Source organism: Sus scrofa, chromosome 15, assembly GCF_054392235.1.
Source record: "Sus scrofa isolate SSC_HxYL_T2T_F1_AM1 chromosome 15, Sscrofa_HxYL_maternal_Yorkshire_Landrace_v2.0, whole genome shotgun sequence".
Taxonomy (NCBI): domain Eukaryota; kingdom Metazoa; phylum Chordata; class Mammalia; order Artiodactyla; family Suidae; genus Sus; species Sus scrofa.
Genome location: NC_139397.1, coordinates 117935265 through 117955148, shown reverse-complemented (window position 1 = coordinate 117955148; position 19884 = coordinate 117935265). Strand labels below are relative to the sequence as shown.

Sequence of the window (19884 nt, the reverse complement as noted above, 5' to 3'; positions counted from 1 at the left end):
GCACGGACCTTTTCTCTCAGGGTCGTGTTTCCGAGCGGATCGCGCGCGAAGAAATGTGTTAAGACCGAAGTTCCCGGGACTTGGAGGAGGACAGGCTCACGTGAGCAACTATGGCCGGGCAGCGTTTTCTGGTACCCCGGCTCGAGGGCGTTTCGCAGGAGCAGTTCACCGAGCATCTCTACCCGCAGGTGAGGTCCTCCCGCGGGGTTGAACCGCGAGAAGCCCACCACTCGAGCGGATCCGAACCGGTTTCTTGCGACCCATAGTGTAGGGAGGAGGCGACTCTCGGCTGAAGATGGCTGGTTGCCTCTGCTACCAAACGAGAGGGCACGTGGGGGATGCTGACCTGCTCATCTCTTAAATTTTCAAAAGAGAACCTCTCCACGGTTCTGGGAAGAAGGCTAACGACAGAGAGCTGGGTACGAGAAATATTTTGCCTAATAACACTGCTAGCTGCCCCCTCCGGTGGCTTCAACGGCGCGTGTTCGTCTATGCGAGTTTATGGATTTGAAGAAGCAATTTTTTACTGCACCAAGCCAAAAGAGGAAGCAATGGGAATCCTCCGAGAAACTTCTACTGGTCGTGGATTCTAACTAGCATGGGTTCTAGTTCAGATGTTCGATTTTCATATATGTGTAACTCAAACCATAACTCTTTAAAGGAAAACTCAGACAAAAATATTAATGGGGGGAGGGAAGTGTTTTTACTTGGAGCGTTTTTTCGGGGGACTCCAGGCTTCAGAAAAACTGAAATTTAAGAGCCCAGCAGATATTTTAAGAAAAAACAAACAAACAAACCCACTAAAGTTACAGTTAAGAGTCTCCTCACGGTAGAGAGCAGTTTTACTTGATCTGTGAAGGTGGTTGGGCATACTCCTGAGTATTAGAAAAGTCCGAGATGGAAGTTTTTTTTCTTTTCGGAGTTGGCAACCTAATGGGAGCATACAAGCCTTCATTTATTTGGGGGACTAGTGCTAAAGGGTGACTGTTTTCCCAACCCCCACCACAGGACTTGTTAGTGTAAGATGCCTACAGGACAGTATTGTGAAGATCAGAGGATGGAGGGTTGTGAAATTGCTTTGCCAGGTGCATAGCAAAGTGTCTTGTAATTTAATAACAGAAATAAGACGTGTAATATGTCAAAAAGAAAGCATCATCAAGTTTCATAAAGTGGAAAATTACAAACAACACTGTGGTTACAATGTAACAAAACTAGAAATTAATAGCTGTGTTGCAAAACAAGACTCTTGTACTTGGAAACACTAAAGAAGGGCTGTAAGGGGGTATAGTTCTATCAAATTTTTAAACATGTTTTAATAATCAGCAGTGTGGTACAAACTGCATGAAGAGACAGACCAGAGGAATAGAATAGGAAGTCTGGATGGAAACCTGTATGTACACACACACATCTGGATGGCAACGTAAATATATATATGTATTTATCCATATTCTGGAGATATTTATATATTTCTCTGGAGTCTGGATAAATTTCCATTCATTTGGAACTTAGTATGTGATGAGCATGACATTTTAAACATTTCTGGGGCAAAGATGAACTTTTAAATAAATAGAGCTTGGACAACTAGATAGTCATTTAGAAAATGATTAAATTAGATTTATATCTGACACCATACACAACAGTAATCTCCAAATGGAATCTAGATCTAAATGTTAAAAAAAAAAAAAATCAAACTGTAAGTGCTAGCAGAAAACATGGGTAAATTTCTCTGTAGTCTAGTTCTATGCAGGGCTTTCTAACTCAGATGTAATAAAAGAAAAGGTTAAAATTGAGTACATAAAATATAAATTGGGAGAAAAATATTTGCAACGTGTGTTTCATTAAAGGGCAGTAAAAGCCCATGTATGTAAAGAACTTGTGGAAATTAAGGGTGGGGGGCAAATTCTAATTAAAAAGTGAACAGTTGACAAAAAGGTAAAAATGGCCTCTAAACACATGAAAAGATGTTCTGTTTTGTTCATAATAGAAATTAAAGCTACACTGATATACCATTTATCCATCATGTTGGCAACATTCAAAAGGCTTTAATAATACACTTTTGGTGAGTCTGTGAAGAAACTAGCACTCACATTTTATGCCAAGTGATACAACCCTCATGGAGGGGAATTTGGCATATCTAACAAAACTGTAGGTGTATTTACTTTATGATATAGCACTTCCTCTCTAGGAATTTACTCTGAGGATACACTTCCAACAATATGAAAATATCTTGTGTTTATTATACTTGCAAATTACTGCAAATGATCTAAAAACATATGCATAGGAAACTGATTAAATTGTCCATTTAGGAGCTCCTGTTGTGGTGGCTCACTGGTAATGAACCTGACCAGTATCTATGAGGATATGGGTTTGATCCCCGGCCCTGCTCAGTCGGTTAAGGATCTGGCGTAGCTGTGAGCTGTGGTGTAGGTTGTAGACGTGGCTTGGATCCTGAGTGGCTGTGGCATGGGCTGGCAGATGCAGCTCTTGATTTGATCCCTAGCCTGGGAACTTGTATGTACCTCAGGTGTGGCCCTATAAAGACAAAAAAAATTTGTGCATTTACGGTATGGTGTACTAAGCTATAAAAAAGCATGAGAGAGATAATCTGAAATGATAGCAGTGATTTCCAGGCTATATTTTTAAATTTTAAAAAAAGCAAATACATAAATACAAAAGAAAATACGTAATAAGATACTTTTTTGTAAAGAAAATGGGAAATAAGTGTGTATGTTTTTGATCACTTTGCAAAAATACCAGAACAATAGGCTGGACATCAATGAGACCAGTTATCTACAAGAGACAAGTGATTACTAGATAGGTGAATGTAGATGCAGTAATCTTTTTATATAATTTTGACTTTAGAGATTTTTTTTTTTTTTTGCTTTTTAGGGCTGCACTCATGGTATGTGGAAGTTCCCAAGCTAGGGGTCAAATCGGAGCTATAGCTGCCAGCCTGCACCCTAGCCACAGCAAGGTGGGATCCGAGCCACGTCTTCAACCTACACCATGGCTCAGGGCAGCACCAAATCCTTAACCCAGAGTGAGACCAGGGATGGAACCTGCATCCTCATGGATACTAGTTGGATTCATTTCCACTGCACCACAATGGGAACTCTAGGAAAAAATAAATTAGCTTTAATATGTCTCTATACATGTAGGAAGAGTGAGAGCAAATGGTAAATAAAGTAAGTGGGCAAAGTGTTAAATTAACAATTGGCGAACCAGTGTAAATGGTATATGAGAGTTCTTTGTAAAGTACATCCAACTTTTCTGTAAGTTTAGAATGGTGTCTTTGACTACAAAATAACAAATTTTTTTTTTTTAATTAATTTTTTTTTTGTCTTTTTGCCATTTCTTGGGCTGCTCCCGCGGCATATGGAGGTTCCCAGGCTAGGGGTCGAATTGGAGCTGTAGCCACCGGCCTACGCCAGAGCCACAGCAACTCGGGATCTGAGCCACGTCTGCAACCTACACCACAGCTCATGGCAACGCCGGATCCTTAACCCACTGAGCAAGGTCAGGGATCGAACCCGCAACCTCATGGTTCCTAGTCGGATTCGTCAACCACTGTGCCACGACGGGAACTCCCAAAATACAAATTTTAATCATTTGTATTTTTTTGTTATAAAATTCATGAAAATGCTTTAAATAGTACTCAAATTTCCTTTTTTCTAAGCTTACAGATGGCACTGCTGTTTGGTTTTGTTTTGTTTCCTAATGTTAAAATTATATAACTCCTATATATTCTTGGTTTTTCCTGATTTTTTGTTGATTTTTTTTTTTCTACACTTACAGAGAAAACCTCTAGTGTTGGAAGGAATTGATTTGGGGGCATGTACAAGCAAGTGGACAGTGGATTACCTAAGCCAAGTTGGAGGAAGGAAAGAAGTGAAGATTCATGTTGCTGCTGTTGCCCAGATGGACTTCATTAGTAAGAACTTTGTGTATAGGTATATTCTTCTGAGGTTTACTCTGGGGTACTCATAAATTTTTTTTATCCTTTAAAATAATTTTGCATTATTATACGAAGATGATATGGCATTTCTTCTTTTGGCTAGTTTGATACAATTCTGGAATAGCTTACTAATTTTTAAAGAGTGCCTTTTTTTTGTGGCCTCACCTACAGCATTATAGAAGTTCCTGGGCCAGGGATAGAATCCGAGCTACAGCTGTGGCAATGCCAGATCCTTAACCCACTGCAGCACCACAGCAGGAACTCCTAGAGTGACCTTTAAAAGAAAAGAGTTCTGAGCTTACATAATTATACAAAGACATTTCCAAAGACCGTTTTTAAAATAGGGTGTATTCCCGATACCTTGAAGTCATGGAGGGAACAGAGACTTTTTGTTACTAGAAATTAGGTTATATCTAAAGCCTGGTACGCAGTAGTCATTCAGTGTTTCAGTAATTTGGCAGTCCTCTTGGCAGTCCTCCCACATTCGTAATTGTTATCTAGAGTAAAATTCTAATGTTTTCCCTCATATTTTGATTTTAAGTGCCTTATTTTGGGAAGATTTTCTAATTCTATATTATTTTTAGACAAGTATAATCTCATGTTTTCTTTTTCTGCCCTCTCCAGAAATATGGACAGGTAACTGCTGTGTTTGGTATAGTCTTTCATCAACATGGATAACTTTTAAAAATTATGCTTAATTTCTTACCTTTTGACAGAATAACCTTAAATGCTTTAAATTTCCCTCATGGTGGTGATTTTATGCTTTGGGATTTCTTAAAAGTAAAAGCTGTGGAATGTCTGAACTTAAAAGCTTTTTTTTTTTTTTTTTGTCTTTTTGCCATTTCTTGGGCTGCTCCCGCGGCACATGGAGGTTCCCAGGCTAGGGGTCGAATCAGAGCTGTAGCCACCAGCCTACACCACAGCCACAGCAACTCGGGATCTGAGCCGCGTCTGCAACCTACGCCACAGCTCACGGCAATGCCGTATCCTTAACCCACTGAGCAAGGCCAGGGATCGAACCTGCAACCTCATGGTTCCTAGTTGGATTTGTTAACCACTGAGCCATGACAGGAACTCCATGAACTTGAAAGCTCTAAATATTACAGTCTCACAGATTTAATATGCTCTTTAGTCCCATGAATGTATTTCCTGGAGTTTCATTCAAAAACAAACAGCTTTCAAATTCTGAGCACGTGTGGTTCTCAGCAAATTCAGTCTATTGAAAAACCATGTTCTCAAAAGACTGATTTTTAAAGAAAGGTAGCTCTCACTGTTCCTTCCAGAGTTTAGAGATGAGTTAAACAGAGCTTCTAATGTGCAGGGCCATTCTTTTCTCATTAGAGTTTTCCAAGCTCCTATAGCAGCTTGCCAAGGCATTTCTTGGTTTTTGATCCTTTGAATATTCACCATTATAGTTTTGGTTTTTAATAGGCCATGGATTGAATTTAATTGCCATAAGTTTTTCCAAGTGTAAGAACTTTTCATTTTTTATTAAATCAAGAAAGTGGAAGAAAGTGCTGGAATGATGAGTATTATTCAGCCTGCAGTTAATGATGTTTATTTTCCAGGGAGCCCAATGCCGTAACAAATGGGTATTGAAACTTCATCTTGAATTGCCTTGATGTTATGTCATGTCCTATAAACTTTTTCAAAACATGTTTTTGAAGCACGTATATTATGTAATAGTTCCTATTCCAGCTTCCTCTAAGCCTTTCATTACAGCTACTAAAGAGTTGCAAGATTATTAGAGTGAGAAAGAAAAAAGGTTCAGTCATTTTTGGCAATTATCAGGGAGTAGGAAAGAAAGGAGGCATCCAGGCCAAAGAGAGAGACTAGAAAGTAAAAGCCTCCACACATATATCATTATTATCACTTCAGTTTAAGGTTGTATTTCTGCTTATTAAACATTTGAAGATAAATATGTTTCTAAATCTTAGCTTTTACTTCTTTTATTAGCTCTCACTGTTGTTCCAGAGTCAGTATACTATGAAAAAGAAAAACCTTGTATAGTGAAAGGACACTGTTGGTATTTTTCCAGTCATAGAAAAGTCTGAATGTTATATAAGTTTTGCTTTGTTGCTCCTACCTGTCTGTCACATCATCTAATTCCTGCCGTCATCCTGCTCTTATTGTTTACTGTACTTTCATTACTTCTGATCTTGATTTTGCAAAGCAGCCTTTCCAAAATGGGAAATAGAACAGTAAAGTTGTTTTTTTGTTTTTTTTTTTCTTTTTCTAGCTGGTAACCACTTGCATGCTGCTGCATTACCATTGTGATTAGCCCCACCATCTATCCTTTATTGAGCACTTACTATATACTATATATCAAGTACTATGCCAAGCATCCTAGATTACATTACTCATTTAAATTTCAGAACAATCTATGAGGTGGATTTTTTAAATAATACAGATGAGAAAACAGAAGCTTAAAAACATTAAACTTACTGAAGATTGTATAGCTCAAAATGATGGTTCCAGGGCTTATACCCAAATATGACTGACTCCACAGAGTCCTAATGATCCTAACTCCCCTTTGATACTACCTTCTTACAAGTGGAACTTCTTTAGCAGGTGCCCTTTTTGAAACATGCATAGGATAGGTAAGACCTCAAGCCTGAGGAACTTCCCAATTCATTTACCTCATTCCCCCCTCTCAGCTCTGCTTCTGCAGAAGCTCTGACAGATATCACTACCTTAAGGAGAAGGTTGCTGGGGGCACCCAAGTTCTGTGTCTCTAGCTGAACTACTCTATCTGCCTGTTCTTGTAAAGGTCTTGGTAAAAAGCAAAGCCTTGGCAACTGCACCAGTTAAAGAGGTAGCTCTGGCCCAGACAGGCTTCCATATTGTTCCCAAACTCTTTGGTAGGAATGGAGGGTGAGGTCACAGATGGAAAACATGGAACAAATAAATTTGTTATTATTAGCCAGAAACTATAGTAGTAGATGGGTCTGAGTGGATAACAGATTCCTTTCTTCTCTCTTGGCAGTGTTCATTCTACATAATTATCAGCAGTGTCCTCAAATTCAGATTGACACATACTAGTCCATAATTTGGCATCAGATTCACTTAGCTTCGCAAAAGGGGACAAGGCAGAAACAGCATTCTAGTAGGATAGATTCAGTGGGAGTCCTTATACCAATCCAGAAGTCATTTTTGGCTCACCCAAGTGACAGCTTACTTGTAAGGGAACAAGATTATGGTGATGGGTACAGAAACACCCTAACTTAGTTAAGCCACATAGTCCACAGAAACCAGTAGCATGAAATGGCTCATGACCTTACACTTCTTGGTTTCTCTGAGGGACATACTGAGTTACACTGCACACTGGGAAGCCAGATCCTCTGCATTCTAACAAGTGGTTATAATCTCTTCACCGTCCGCCTAGTCCAGACATAACTCACCAATCGGGGGTCATTTTTATAATAAACAGTGTTACCTGTTCTAACAGCTGACTTTCCACATTTACCTTAACTTAGTATGTTTCTAGGAAACATACTTGCAAGGTCATCTTCTTACAGAGGAGAAAGGATTTTGCTAGTCCTTTTTGCCCACCTTCCCAGTACAGATTTCAAGTAGAAAGATATTTGGTAATAGAGAAGTAAAAGATTATACCTCTTAATCAGAGGCATGGAGGGCAGAGTGCAGTGACTCAGGTACTTTTGAAGACTTCTTAAGGTATCATCTTCAGATAGTGGGCAGTAGTTTTGATTCTAGAAGGTTGAAGGAATAGGATGCTAATCCAGAGAAAAGATAGCCCTCCAGGTTCCAGAGTGTGACATAAAGGAAACAAACTTTACTTCTGCGATGTTCAGCCCTGTTTACCAAGATGGAAGGAGACAGGCATTTGAGGAGAAATATTTAAAAATAAAACTTGGTCACTTCACTGGAATTCTTCTTGAGCTGTTTCTCAGAAGCCTTGAAATGATAGAAGGTGGTAGTACAGGAGGATGAGAGTTTTATGTGGTAGTGCCGGAAGGCAGGCAGATTGGTGGGAGGGGGAGGGGCTTGGTCTTGGACCATTTGCTTATTGTCTCTTTCAAAGTAGCACTAGTAGTTTGCCCCATTCATCACAAGACTTGTTTTGTAATGATACTTGAAATTGGTAGCAATAAGAGCTTGAGAGTTCATGTATTTCCAAAGGTAGCCAGACACCTTGGAAACATCTTTCTAACAGCAACTCGGAATAAGAGTATATTGACATATGGAGTTACAGCCATCTGTACCATAGATCTAAAGATCTTTAATCTTTGAAATCAAAAGTTCAGTCAAGTAAGCTCACCACTAAATGAATTTTGAAAATTTAGAATTGTACATAATATGTCATAAAATTATGGATATTGTAAAACAGAAGATCATACCCAATTCCAACAAGCATGCATATACATGCATGTATATGTGTATATTGTACTAGAGTATCACTAGTTGGTCTATTACTAAATCCAAGGATTCTTTTGTGTTTATTTCAGAACTTTACCTTTCGACAAATTGGTTCAGAGGGCAGCTGAAGAAAAGCATAAGGAGTTCTTTATTTCAGAGGTAATTGCCTTTAACATGTTTTCTTAAGAAAGCATTAATGTGTATATATTAAATTATTTTCTTATGAAAGATTATTACATCTTATCTATAAAATAAGAACAATAACAGTATCTACTTCATAGGTTTTTGTGACCATTATCAAAATAAAATCTACAGAGTACTTAGCACAGTGCCCGACATATAGGAATTACTCATTAAATGTTAGCTACTCATACTACTCTCTCTGAAAATGCTTTGATTTGATAGGCCAAGTTCAAATGCTAATGGAGAACTTTATTTTCATCTCTTACTATTAGACTATTTCTGTATTTTATTATTGTTATCAATGTGATTACTCTTCTGTGTATCTACTATATGTTCAGGATTAAGTGCAAAATTCCACTTATTTATGTTATAATCCGGCTTTAAATAATTCAGTTTAAATATCTTGAGATAAAGCATTGAGGCTTTTATAAATACATTATTTTTAAAGTTTTTACTGTTACCTCAAAAGCACATTTGAAAAATAAACTGCTTTCTGAACTTTGAATGAAGCTGTTGCCTGTATCTAAGCCAGCTGGGCTGGTAGTTAGTTTGGTTGTAAAAAGTGTTGCATTTTCACAGTTCTCTCCTCAGGTAATGTTTACCAATAATCCCTACAGACTCCAGGGATCTGTGGTTTGTGGTCTGTGGTATGACTAGAATGTCCGCTCATGAGTTCACTAGCTATATCTGAAAAATGTTTTTTAACTTTACAGCCATGCTTTAACATGTATGTTCAGTTGCCCTTTGGTACTTTCCTGTCCAAGGGTAATGAGTGGCACAGATTTAAATAGCCATGAAATATCAAGTGAAATAAAAGAAATAGAAACAGGATAAAGGGATTAAAGATAAAAATTAGGGTGAATGTATAGATAAGATGAATATGGACTGTCAGTTCAGTTTTCTAGGAAGCAGATGCTAAGATGGAATTAGGAGTATTGGATAGAGGGCACCATCAGACAATGATACAGAGCTGAGAGTCTCTCTGTCAGATTCAGGTAGCATCTTGCTTAGTCATTGGTTGGGGCTACCCCAAGAAGATCATGACCTTTAGTTGAAAGGGTGAGGTGGAGCTGAAGGAGTTAACAGCTGGCAGCTGTAAGTTAATCACACTCTCTGCAACTAAGTGATGAGTCCTTTCCTGAAGGGGCAGGGCGGTGGTCTGTAGTCCATCTCCATCTGCCACGTGAATTTATTTTTTAGTCTCGAAACATTAGAACTGGTAGAAAGCTCTTAGAATTTTGAAGAACATTTTTTGAAACTTATTTAGCCAGTAATTTATGAAACTTACCTAATATGGTACTGGTTAAAAATTAAAAACAGTGGATCTAGGAGTTCCTGGTGTGGTGCAGTGAGTTAAGAATCTGACTTCAGTGGCTGGGGTTGCTGTGGAGGTGTAGGTTCAATCCCTGGCCTGGTGCAGGGGTTAAAGGATCCAGGGTTGCTTCAGCCATGGCTCGGATTCAGTCCTGGCCTGGGAACTTCTGTATTCTGTGAATGCAGCCACAAGAATTTTTTTTTTTTTTGTCTTTTTGTCTTTTTAGGGCCACACCCGTGGCATATGGAGGTTCCCAGGCTAGGGGTCTAATCGGAGCTGTTGCTGCCGGGCCTCTGTGGTATAGGCCACAGCAACACCAGACCCGAGCCATGTCTGTGACCTACACTACAGCTCATGGCAACACCAGATCCTTAACCCACTGAGTGAGGCCAGGGATTGAACCTGCAACCCCACGGTTCCTAGTCGGATTCGTTTCCACTGCACCATGACGGGAACTCCCAGCCGTAAGAATTTTAAAAATTAAAAAAAATAAAAACAGTGCATCTAGGAATTTAGTAAAATTTATGATCATGGAGATGTAATATTTTACTTTTAAGGTAAATAAGATATATTTTTAAGTTTGTGTTATAATGGTTAGAAAGATAGATAGAAAGAGGCAAAATTCTTGCCTCTGTGCTTGACCTGCTATATCTCAGTTTTCTAATCCTTGTAGGAAACGGAGGCAATACAGTCAAAAGAGTAGGCAATAGAGCTACTCAATGAAGTTATAACTGACAATTTTTTAAAGTATCAACTTAAATATATTACTATATAATGACATTTCTACTTATACACGAACTGACTCTTAAGGATTTGGCTTGAGAATTATATGATCAGGGATAAGCTTAGTTTGATGAAATGCAGTATTTCAGATTTTTGAAAAAATTTATTTTTTAAAAGTATAAAGTATTTATCTTCTAGTCTACCTTTGTATTAAAGAAGTTTGTTGTTGGACCTCAACACTACTCTGAGATCATATGTGCTATACAAATGGGAATTCTTTTAAGTCTTAAGGAGTTGTTAAGATTCTAAATAATTCTGAAGTCGGAATTAAGCATCATGTCTTTAGATGTGGTGTGTGTTCCTTTATTTTTTATTTATTTTTTGTCTTTTGTCCTGATAGGGCTGCACCCGAGGCATATGGAGGTTCCTAGGCTAGGTGTCTAAGCAGAGCTACAGCTGTCGGCCTACACCACAGCCACAGCAATGCCAGATCTGGGCCATGTCTTCCACGTACACCACAGCTCACAGCAACACTGGATCCTTAATCTACTGAGGGAGGCCAGGGATCGAACCCGCAATGTCATGGTTTCTAGTCGGATTCGTTTCTGCTGCACCAGGATGGGTGTGCCTTTAGAATTTATTTTACGTAATATTCTGTGGATCCAGTCATTATTACAAGCAACATATAAAGACATTTCTTCATATGGCCACCAGAGAGCATTAGTAGAAAAGGTAAGAAAATGGAACTTTTTTGAAAATGACTAAACTGGATTAGATTTTAAGATTCATTTCCTTCTGTCTTTACTTTCTGATATTTTAAGTGAATACTGATGTTAGTTTTTTTGGGGGGATGTTTTAGGATGAGAAGTACTACCTACGATCACTTGGGGAAGACCCTAGAAAGGTAAGAATTCTGAATGTAAAAAGTCATCTAATCTCTTGACAATTAAGAAATCCATTCTACTGTATATTTTACAGATGACCATTCAACTAATAAAATATCTAAAGTAATTATAAAAATCCTGAATAATTAATTATATAAGCTTTGATATGTATTCAGATTTAGATTAGTAATAGACAGTGTTATGGAGTGGTCCCTAAAGTGAACAAGTCAGATTCTATTTTTTCCCTTTATGGCACTATCATTCTTTACCTTTCTAAAATTCATTTCCCTTAGTAGAATCCACAGGTTTTATGTAGTTGATAACATTCAAATTGATTGATTCCTACTAAACTTAAAAATACTTCATATTAGAGTAGATGGCAGTTGTATGATTCTTGCTTAAAGTCGGAAGAACTTTTCTATTAATGAAGCATATTAAGTTTAACAAGAGTGATATTATTGACTCTGTGGTCTTGTTATATAATCTGTCATTCCACAAAGATCATGTGTTGGCTATAAACCATATCCTAGAGGGGGTTTTTTGGCCATGCCTGCAGCATGTGGAAGTTCCTGCAGCTAGCTGCTGTAGTGACAATGCCGGGTCCTTAACCTGCTGGGCCACAAGGGAATTCAACATCCTAGTATTTTAAAGCAGTTTTGCTCCATTCTTCCTTAATGTTATGGGCTCTGATGACAGTCTTAGATAAAATAAAGCACCATGCCCATACTGTGTTTATTATTTTAAAATCTCATTATGTTTCTCTCAATGCAGGATGTTGCAGATATCAGAAAGCAGTTTCCTTTACTGGAAGGAGATATTAAGTTTCCAAAATTCTTCAAAGAAGAACAGTTCTTTTCCAGTGTTTTTCGAATTAGCTCACCAGGGTTACAACTTTGGACCCACTATGATGTATGTTATGTAAATAAGAAATCTAAAACTATAGTAGTTCTTAAGAATTTATAGTTTTAACATTCACAGCTTCCACTTTCTGGAAACTAACACAACTTTGATATGGAATTTGTTGAAACATGAAGTTTGAAAACAGGTGCTCTCATGGGCAGTGGTATGGGAATGAATTATTTAATAGCTAACACCAAAACCTAGTTAGTTTCTTACATTTGCATTTCTCTGTGGTCTTGTTCTTGGTCCATTTTATGTATATATACATATATATTTACACACACACACTAAGTTTTTTGAAATGTTTAGATTTTGTTTTAATGTGAAAAATGAACACCGGATGAAGGAAAAATTGTAAAAGTGGAAATTTGTTAAGTTTGTGTTATGAGGATGTTGAAATGACACATAGGACTAGATGGAACTGTTTAGGAGAAGGGCAGACACTTGTGGAGAGCCATTTCCAATTATAAGAATTTGAGGATACCTGAAGGTCTTAGGGTATATATCCCTTGAGAATGTCGTGTCTACTATATATTTTGAGCTACCAGATAGGTAGAATATTGACCTCGATAATTTATTCTATGATGCTACAATTTTATTTGCTCAAACATATGCACATGCATTAAACATATGCATTAAAAATCTGTTATTGTGTTTGGTTTGGTGTTGGGTGGAGAAATTTAGAAAGCTTAAAGCAATACCTAATAGGTTTCTAAAGGTGAAAGAATATTTTGAAAAGTTCTAAGTCAGACTTAATAATATAAGTGTGTTTTATAATTCAGCCAAGGACCTCTTGAGAGGATTTTAACGTAGTAGCTCTATAATTAAATGAGATAGATGTAAAAATCTTAGCATATTTTTAAAGGTTTTATTTACATAAATGGTGAGAAAATGGTGTAATAATTCACATATTTTTAATTGTATTCTATGACTATATTGTAAACTTTATGTAGTATCCCTTTTATCTTGAATATTATAAAGCTCTTGAACAAAAATAAGTCAAAGGAATGCTAGTTATATAGTTAAAGTTTACGTAGGTCAAAGGTTAGTGGTAAAAGGAGAAATGCTTATGTAGAAGTGATACATAAATAATCATGAATATATCTTATATAGCGTATAATATTTTATGTTATTTATTTTTAGTCTTTTTAGGGCTGCTCTCATGGCATGTGGAAGTCCCCAGTCTAGGGGTTGAATCAGAGCTATTGCTGCTGACCTACACCACAGCCACAATGCCAGATCCAGGCCACGTCTGCAACCTACACTATACCTCACAGGTGAGGTGGATCATTAACCCACTGAGCAAGGTCAGGGATTGCACCCACTTCCTCATGGATACTGACTAGGTTCATTACTGCTGAGCCACAATGGAAACTTCTTATTTAGTGTATAATTTATTTCATTTTTTATTTTATTTTTTTTGTCTTTTTGCATTTTCTAGGTCTGCTCCCGCGGCATATGGAGGTTCCCAGGCTAGGGGTCTAATCAGAGCTGTAGCTGCCAGCCTACGCCAGAGCCACAGCAACACGGGATCCGAGCCGCGACTGCGACCGATACCACAGCTCACAGTAACACCGGATCCTTAACCCATTGAGTGAGGCCAGAGATCGAACCCGCAACCTCATGGTTCCTAGTCGGATTTGTTAACCACTGAGCCAGGATGGGAATTCCTTAGCGTATAATTTAAATCCTTAGCTGAGAATTATGTAGTTCTGCCTTTTAATACTTTTCAAAATTTGTACTAATGTATCCTTACATACCCAAGAAAAGTCAGGATTGCTCCATTAAATTCATCAAAAAATTTGCCAAGTCACAGTCCTACAGACATAATATATGCTGCAAGTACTGCTAAACTCTTTTACTATGTATGGCCAACCATGGCCATACATAGTAAAAGGTTGGCCATACGTAGTAAGAGTTTAGCAGTGCTTGCAGCAGTACTGTGTATTTTTTCAACACTTAATTTTTCTAAGTGCTTGCGCTGTGTTGTCTGATGTTGGCCTTGGAGTTCCTGTCGTGGCACAGTGGAAACAAATCTGACTGGGAACCATGAGGTTTCAGGTTCGATCCCTGGCCTCACTCAATGGGTTAAGGATCCGGTGTTGCCGTGAGCTGAGGTGTAGGTTGCAGATGCAGCTCGAATCTGGCATTTCTGTGGCTATGGCATAGGCTGGCAGCAACAGCTTCGATTAGACCCCTAGCCTGGCAACCTCCATATGCCATGGGTGTGGCCCTAAAAAGACAAAAGACCAAAAAAAAAAAAAGAAAAAAAAGTAATGTTGGCCTCATAGCATTCCTTGACGGATAAGTAAAATAGATACTTACCAAGGGGAGCCTCAAAAAGGTTTAGCTATACTTGATGTTATAGTGGTGGGGAAAGGAAATAGTTTTCTGACTTCAGATTCCCTAATGGCTTGCCAAGCCTTCTCATTTTAAAGAAGCACTGCAAAAATATCTTTTATAAAGACACAGTTGTGTTTGGAATACAAACATTTTCATTTTTAAATTAGAATATTACTGTAAGAGCGTTAGGTAATGTGAGTCAGGTTTTATTAAAGGATAGGATTTACACTTGTTTGGAATATCATTGGTTCTGTTTTTTTGAATTTTAAATATGTTTATCCATAAGTTCTTTTAATTTTTTTTAATTTTTATATGATGATTTTTATTTTTTTCCATTATAGCTGGTTTACAGTGTTGTGAGAAAAAATGTATACATGTATGTGTAACTGGGTCACTATCCATAAGTTCTTATTGGTCTTCAGGTAATGGATAACTTCTTAATACAAGTGACGGGAAAAAAGCGTGTTGTACTCTTCAGTCCTCGAGATGCTCAGTATTTGTATCTATCAGGTACTATTTTAAGTTTATGGTACTAAAGTTAAATTTTTCAATTAGGGTTTTTTGGGGGATCTCTTCATTCTCTTAGAAAAACTTTTTAGGGCTTCTTCCTAATTATTATCTCCATTGTGGATGTGTATACATGTGATAGATAGATAATAGGCTATATGAAGAATGAGATTTTCAGGTTATCTTATTTATATTATGTGGCTATCAATGGCTATAAGTAAATGATGGGTCTTTGCAAATTTTCCTAGGTTTTAGGAGAATAGCAGTTGTTCTCTCAGTGTGGCTACAATAAGTAGTTATACAGAAAAAAATAAATTCACATTCTACTTGTGGTTACTTTAAAAAAGAATGCTAACTGCTCAATCTATATTATCCTTGTTTGGAACTTTACAGGTTCTAAATCAGAAGTACTGAACATAGATAACCCAGACTTAGCTAAATATCCACTATTTTCCAAGGCCAGATGGTATGAATGTTCCCTTAAAGCTGGAGATGTATTATTCATTCCTGGTAAGACTTCTGGACCTCAGTAATTTGCTCTTTATAATATTTGTACTCTGTGATTCATCCATTATATAATTGTTTTAGTGCCAAAGTTTGTTATATATATCCTATCCTATACAAAATGGCTTTTATACAGAAATGTGTATGTGTGTATTTAAAGTATGCTTAGGCAAATTCTTATAAAGTGAACAGCCTTCTTTTTCACTGGCAACATATATTATTCTAAATTCTTTTATTAAAGGACATCAAGTAAGATATCTTATATCTGGGAAAAGATTATACCTAAGTTGTACAGTTTCTAAAATATTTACGTGTTTCAGAACTCCTGTCACTTAAGTATTTATCAATAAATAGTAAATATATTTCAAAGCCAAAACATTTTATTAAATATCAAAATATTACAATCTCAGCGCCTTTGATGTCTTTTTGTGTTATTTTTCTGCAACCTGAATGTGTCACTTAATTTCTTTGAACAGTAAATAAGCATTAGTTATTGTTAGTAAATAGTGATACAATTAACATTTGTAACTATGCAAAACTGAATATAGCTGAAGATTATAAAAATCATAATTAAGATTAAAGGGATGCATTAACAAATTCTGTTTATATTGTATTTTTATATCTAAGTTAATATATTTATAATAATACTTTTCAGTGGCAGAAGTATATTATGAATACAAATATGATTTAATTTGAGATTAGATTATAAATTCTTGGAGGACAAGGAACCATGTTTTGTTAATCTTTGTATTCCCAAGGGGACCAATAAAATGTCTTTCAATAATTGTGTATAAAAATTGGATACCTTGACTTCTTAATTTTATATTCATTGAAAACAACCAGCACTGGTTTTTGGGGGGGTGGCACCTGCAGCATATGGAGGTTCCCAGGCTAGGGGTCTAATCAGAGCTGTAGCTGCTGGCCTACGCCAGAGTCGCAGCAATGCCAGATCAGAGCCGCGTCTGCAACCTACACCACAGCTCACAGCAATGCCGGATCCTTAACCCATTAAGCAAGGGCAGGGATGGAACCCACAACCTCATGGTTCCTAGTCAGATTCGTTTCTGCTGCGCCACAACAGGAATTCCAACCAGCACTGTTTTTTAAATCCATTGCAATTACTTAAATTTTGGAGTTTTGTATCTTGAAAGCATGGTTGAGGGCTATGCACTTCTCCTTTAGCCTGTACACAACTTAAAAAAAAAAACCCAAAACCAGAAATAATGAACATTTGCATATATTTTGAAACAAAAGCAAAAGCCCCATTTTTGGATTTAAATTTAACAGAATGGTTAGCTTTTTTCCCTGTTACATTGAATAAGGAAAAAAAGATTCTAAAAGAGGAGTTAAGATTAAAACCATGTTTGAAACTGGTTTTGCAAATCAAAATATTTTAAGCTTTTGTTTTTCCTAGAGTACTCTTAGAATGAGTTTGTTTCTAAAATTTAGCATCTTATAAATCTTCCTTTTATAAGATTAAACATTTTTTTTGATGTGACTACTATTTCATCTTTGTTGTATTGTAGCATTGCCTAGTATTTCTTCTTTCTTTTCATGTCTTTTTTTTTATGGCTACACCTGCAGCATGTGGAAGTTCCTGAGTCAGGGGTCAAATTGGAGCTGCAGCTGAGGCCTACACCACAGCCATACCAGATTTGTGCTGCATCTGTGACTTTAGCTGCACCTTGTGGCAACGCCAGATCCTTAACCCACTGAGTGAGGCCAGGGGTAGAACCCCCACCTCACAGACACTATGTCAGGTTCTTAATCAGCTGAGCCACAACAGGAACTCTGCTTTAGTATTTCTGTAGCACCTATATTTTGAAAATATTTAGACTCAGTTGAAAACAAAGTAGTAAACTTTGTAGTGGAAGTAAAATAATAGTTAGCTATTTGATAAAAGTTTATTCATCCTCTCCACCACCAAAATATTTGCTTTAGTTTTATATACTTTTAAAGGAGCTGAAGGAAATATGATTATAATTGCATTAGAAACGTAAAACTAAGGAGGCTGCAATGAATGCAGACTTAGGCAAGTTAGAAAACCAAATGAAGTTGAACAGGAAGTCTTTGAGAACAAAAGTACTATACTGAGTAAGAAGAGGGCAAAGATACTCAAATAATTGAAATGTTCTGTGTATAAAAGTGAACACTTTTGATGTGGTTGTGTGACTCAGGAAGTGAAAACAAATAACACAAAACAGCCCCAAATTATAGAACTACAAAACAAATAATAACTTTATTATGTCTTTCAAGTTAAAAGGAAAAATTGCTACTTTCAAAGGTTTTAAACGTAGAGTTATGCTATTGACACTTTAAATTGGTTGGCAATTCATAAAAGTTAAAATGATTCTTTTAAAAGCTGGGAGTGTGCTAACGAAGGGATCTAGTTACAAGAATTATTTCTTGCATTGGCTATATGCAATTCGTGATATTTCACTGACATTTTGGTTTTTTTTTTTTAACTGTAGCTTTTATTTTTAACTTTTTTTTTTTTTTAAACTTCTCCAGCTTTATGGTTTCATAATGTAGTTTCTGAAGAGTTTGGCGTGGGAGTGAATGTCTTTTGGAAGCACCTTCCATCTGAATGTTATGATAAAACAGATACCTATGGAAACAAAGATCCTACAGCAGCATCAAGAGCTGCACAAATTTTGGACAGAGCCTTAAAAACCCTGGGTGAATTACCAGAGGAATACAGAGACTTCTATGCACGGCGAATGGTATTACATATTCAAGACAAAGCCTATAGCAAAAACTTTGAATAAATAATTAAGTGAATGCAATGAGTATAAATTTTTAAATACAGATCAGCTCAAATATTGAAAAAGTATAACAAGATATAAATTATTTTTTAAAAGACGTCTTTAAAATAGGAACAATAAATCAATCTCAGATTTATAGATTGAGTAAGTATGAAGGCGTGTTTGTGTGGTTTCTACTTAATACAGATATTATGGTTGAAAAGAATGCTGCAGTGGGACAACTCTTAAGCAATCAGATGCAAATAGCTAAAAATCCAACTTAAAATGACCTAAACAATAGGAAAATGTATTGAATCATTACATGTGAATCTACTGATTTTCTGTTCCAGTGATTCAGTGGGGACATCAAGAACCTCTGGGCTTTTTTATCCTGTCTTTTCAACCACAGCATTGCTAGGGCTGTCTACCCTTGTGGTCAAGGGATAATTGCCAACAGCAGTTGGGGCCCTGTGCATCTTCATTTACATGCAGTGGAGGAGTCTGGCAGGGTTCCAAGGGCCCTCTTAATATGCAAAAGCTTTCCCAGAATTGGCCACCAGATGCTTGAGTCTCATTAATTTAAAATGGCTTACACCTTTCCATCCCCAAGCCAGCCACTGGTAAAGGATGTGGAGTAACTCTTAGGTCAGTTGGGTCTACTGGAGCTGGATAGAATCCACTTCTTTGAGACACATGAAATATATATGGGGCAGAATGCATAATTTTTATAATCAGAACCAAGATAAGGAAAAAGTAACCAACAATGTCTATTACATTAATCTTTGGAGCTTTTAAAAATATCATCGATGTCTAGGCCCTATGTTTTTAAACTCTGATTCAGTATGTTTGAGGTTTGGCCTATGTATCTATTTACTAGATCTCAGATATTGTTTTGATGCATAATCAGTATTGAGAACTGGATTAGATGATAGTAATTTGCACTATTTTGTGATTTGTCCAAAACATGTTTAATCCGATCCTAGTTTTTCTTGGTACCAAGTAAAAGTCAGGCATGCCCCTTTTTTACAGTTTTTGAATGTCAGAAAATGCTCAAATCAGTTTTAATTTATACCTATGGCTAAATTTTACCCTAGGTTTCCCACCTATCCCTTTTTAAAGAAAAAATTTAAGAGCAAATACATGAGAGAGCCCAATAATGTCATCATTGAAGACAATGAGCCCTTGTATGTGGATCTGTGCCATTCTTTGTTTTGCACCTAGCAATTATATTGCAATGTCAATGAAGAAAGATCAGATGTATTTACTGGACACAAATGTTCCCATCTACAACAGTCTGAATACATTGATTTTTGTGCATTTTAATATATGGAGAATTTTCTCTATTAAAAATAATTCATCCACACATACCCTGTTTGGAGTTGGATTAATTTCAGATGTAAAAAGAAAACTACAACAAATAAGGAAGGAAAAGTATATTAAAAATTGTTT

The 19884-nt window shown here is 36.8% G+C and overlaps 1 protein-coding gene across 12 annotated transcripts; it reads left to right on the top strand.

Moving 5' to 3' along the window:
• The first annotated feature begins 86 nt into the window (after positions 1–86).
• On the top strand, positions 87–19800 carry TYW5 (tRNA-yW synthesizing protein 5). 12 transcript variants are annotated; one of them, XR_014830088.1, is made up of 8 exons: positions 87–188; positions 3796–3931; positions 8422–8491; positions 11413–11457; positions 12209–12346; positions 15022–15190; positions 15581–15697; positions 18203–19800. XR_014830088.1 is itself a non-coding variant. In XM_003133570.6 (8 exons), the coding sequence occupies exons 1-8, from the start codon at positions 111–113 to the stop codon at positions 18457–18459; spliced, it is 948 nt and encodes a 315-aa protein (XP_003133618.1). In that variant the 5' UTR covers positions 87–110; the 3' UTR covers positions 18460–19800. The 12 variants fall into 12 exon arrangements, 2 of the variants coding, with proteins under 2 accessions (XP_003133618.1, XP_005672114.1); XR_014830091.1 differs by having other exon boundaries at positions 12209–13778; positions 14539–15190; XR_014830086.1 differs by having other exon boundaries at positions 3796–3950.
• The last annotated feature ends 84 nt before the right edge of the window (positions 19801–19884 follow it).

Excerpts from the sequence above, each read along its gene's own strand:
- TYW5 (XM_005672057.3), top strand. The coding sequence starts at position 339 with ATGCTGACCTGCTCATCTCTTAAATTTTCAAAAGAGAACCTCTCCACG. Across the intron at positions 420-3,795 it reads GGCTAACGACAGAGAGCTGG|AGAAAACCTCTAGTGTTGGA; the intron begins GTACGAGAAATA and ends CTACACTTACAG. Across the intron at positions 11,458-12,208 it reads TTGGGGAAGACCCTAGAAAG|GATGTTGCAGATATCAGAAA; the intron begins GTAAGAATTCTG and ends CTCTCAATGCAG.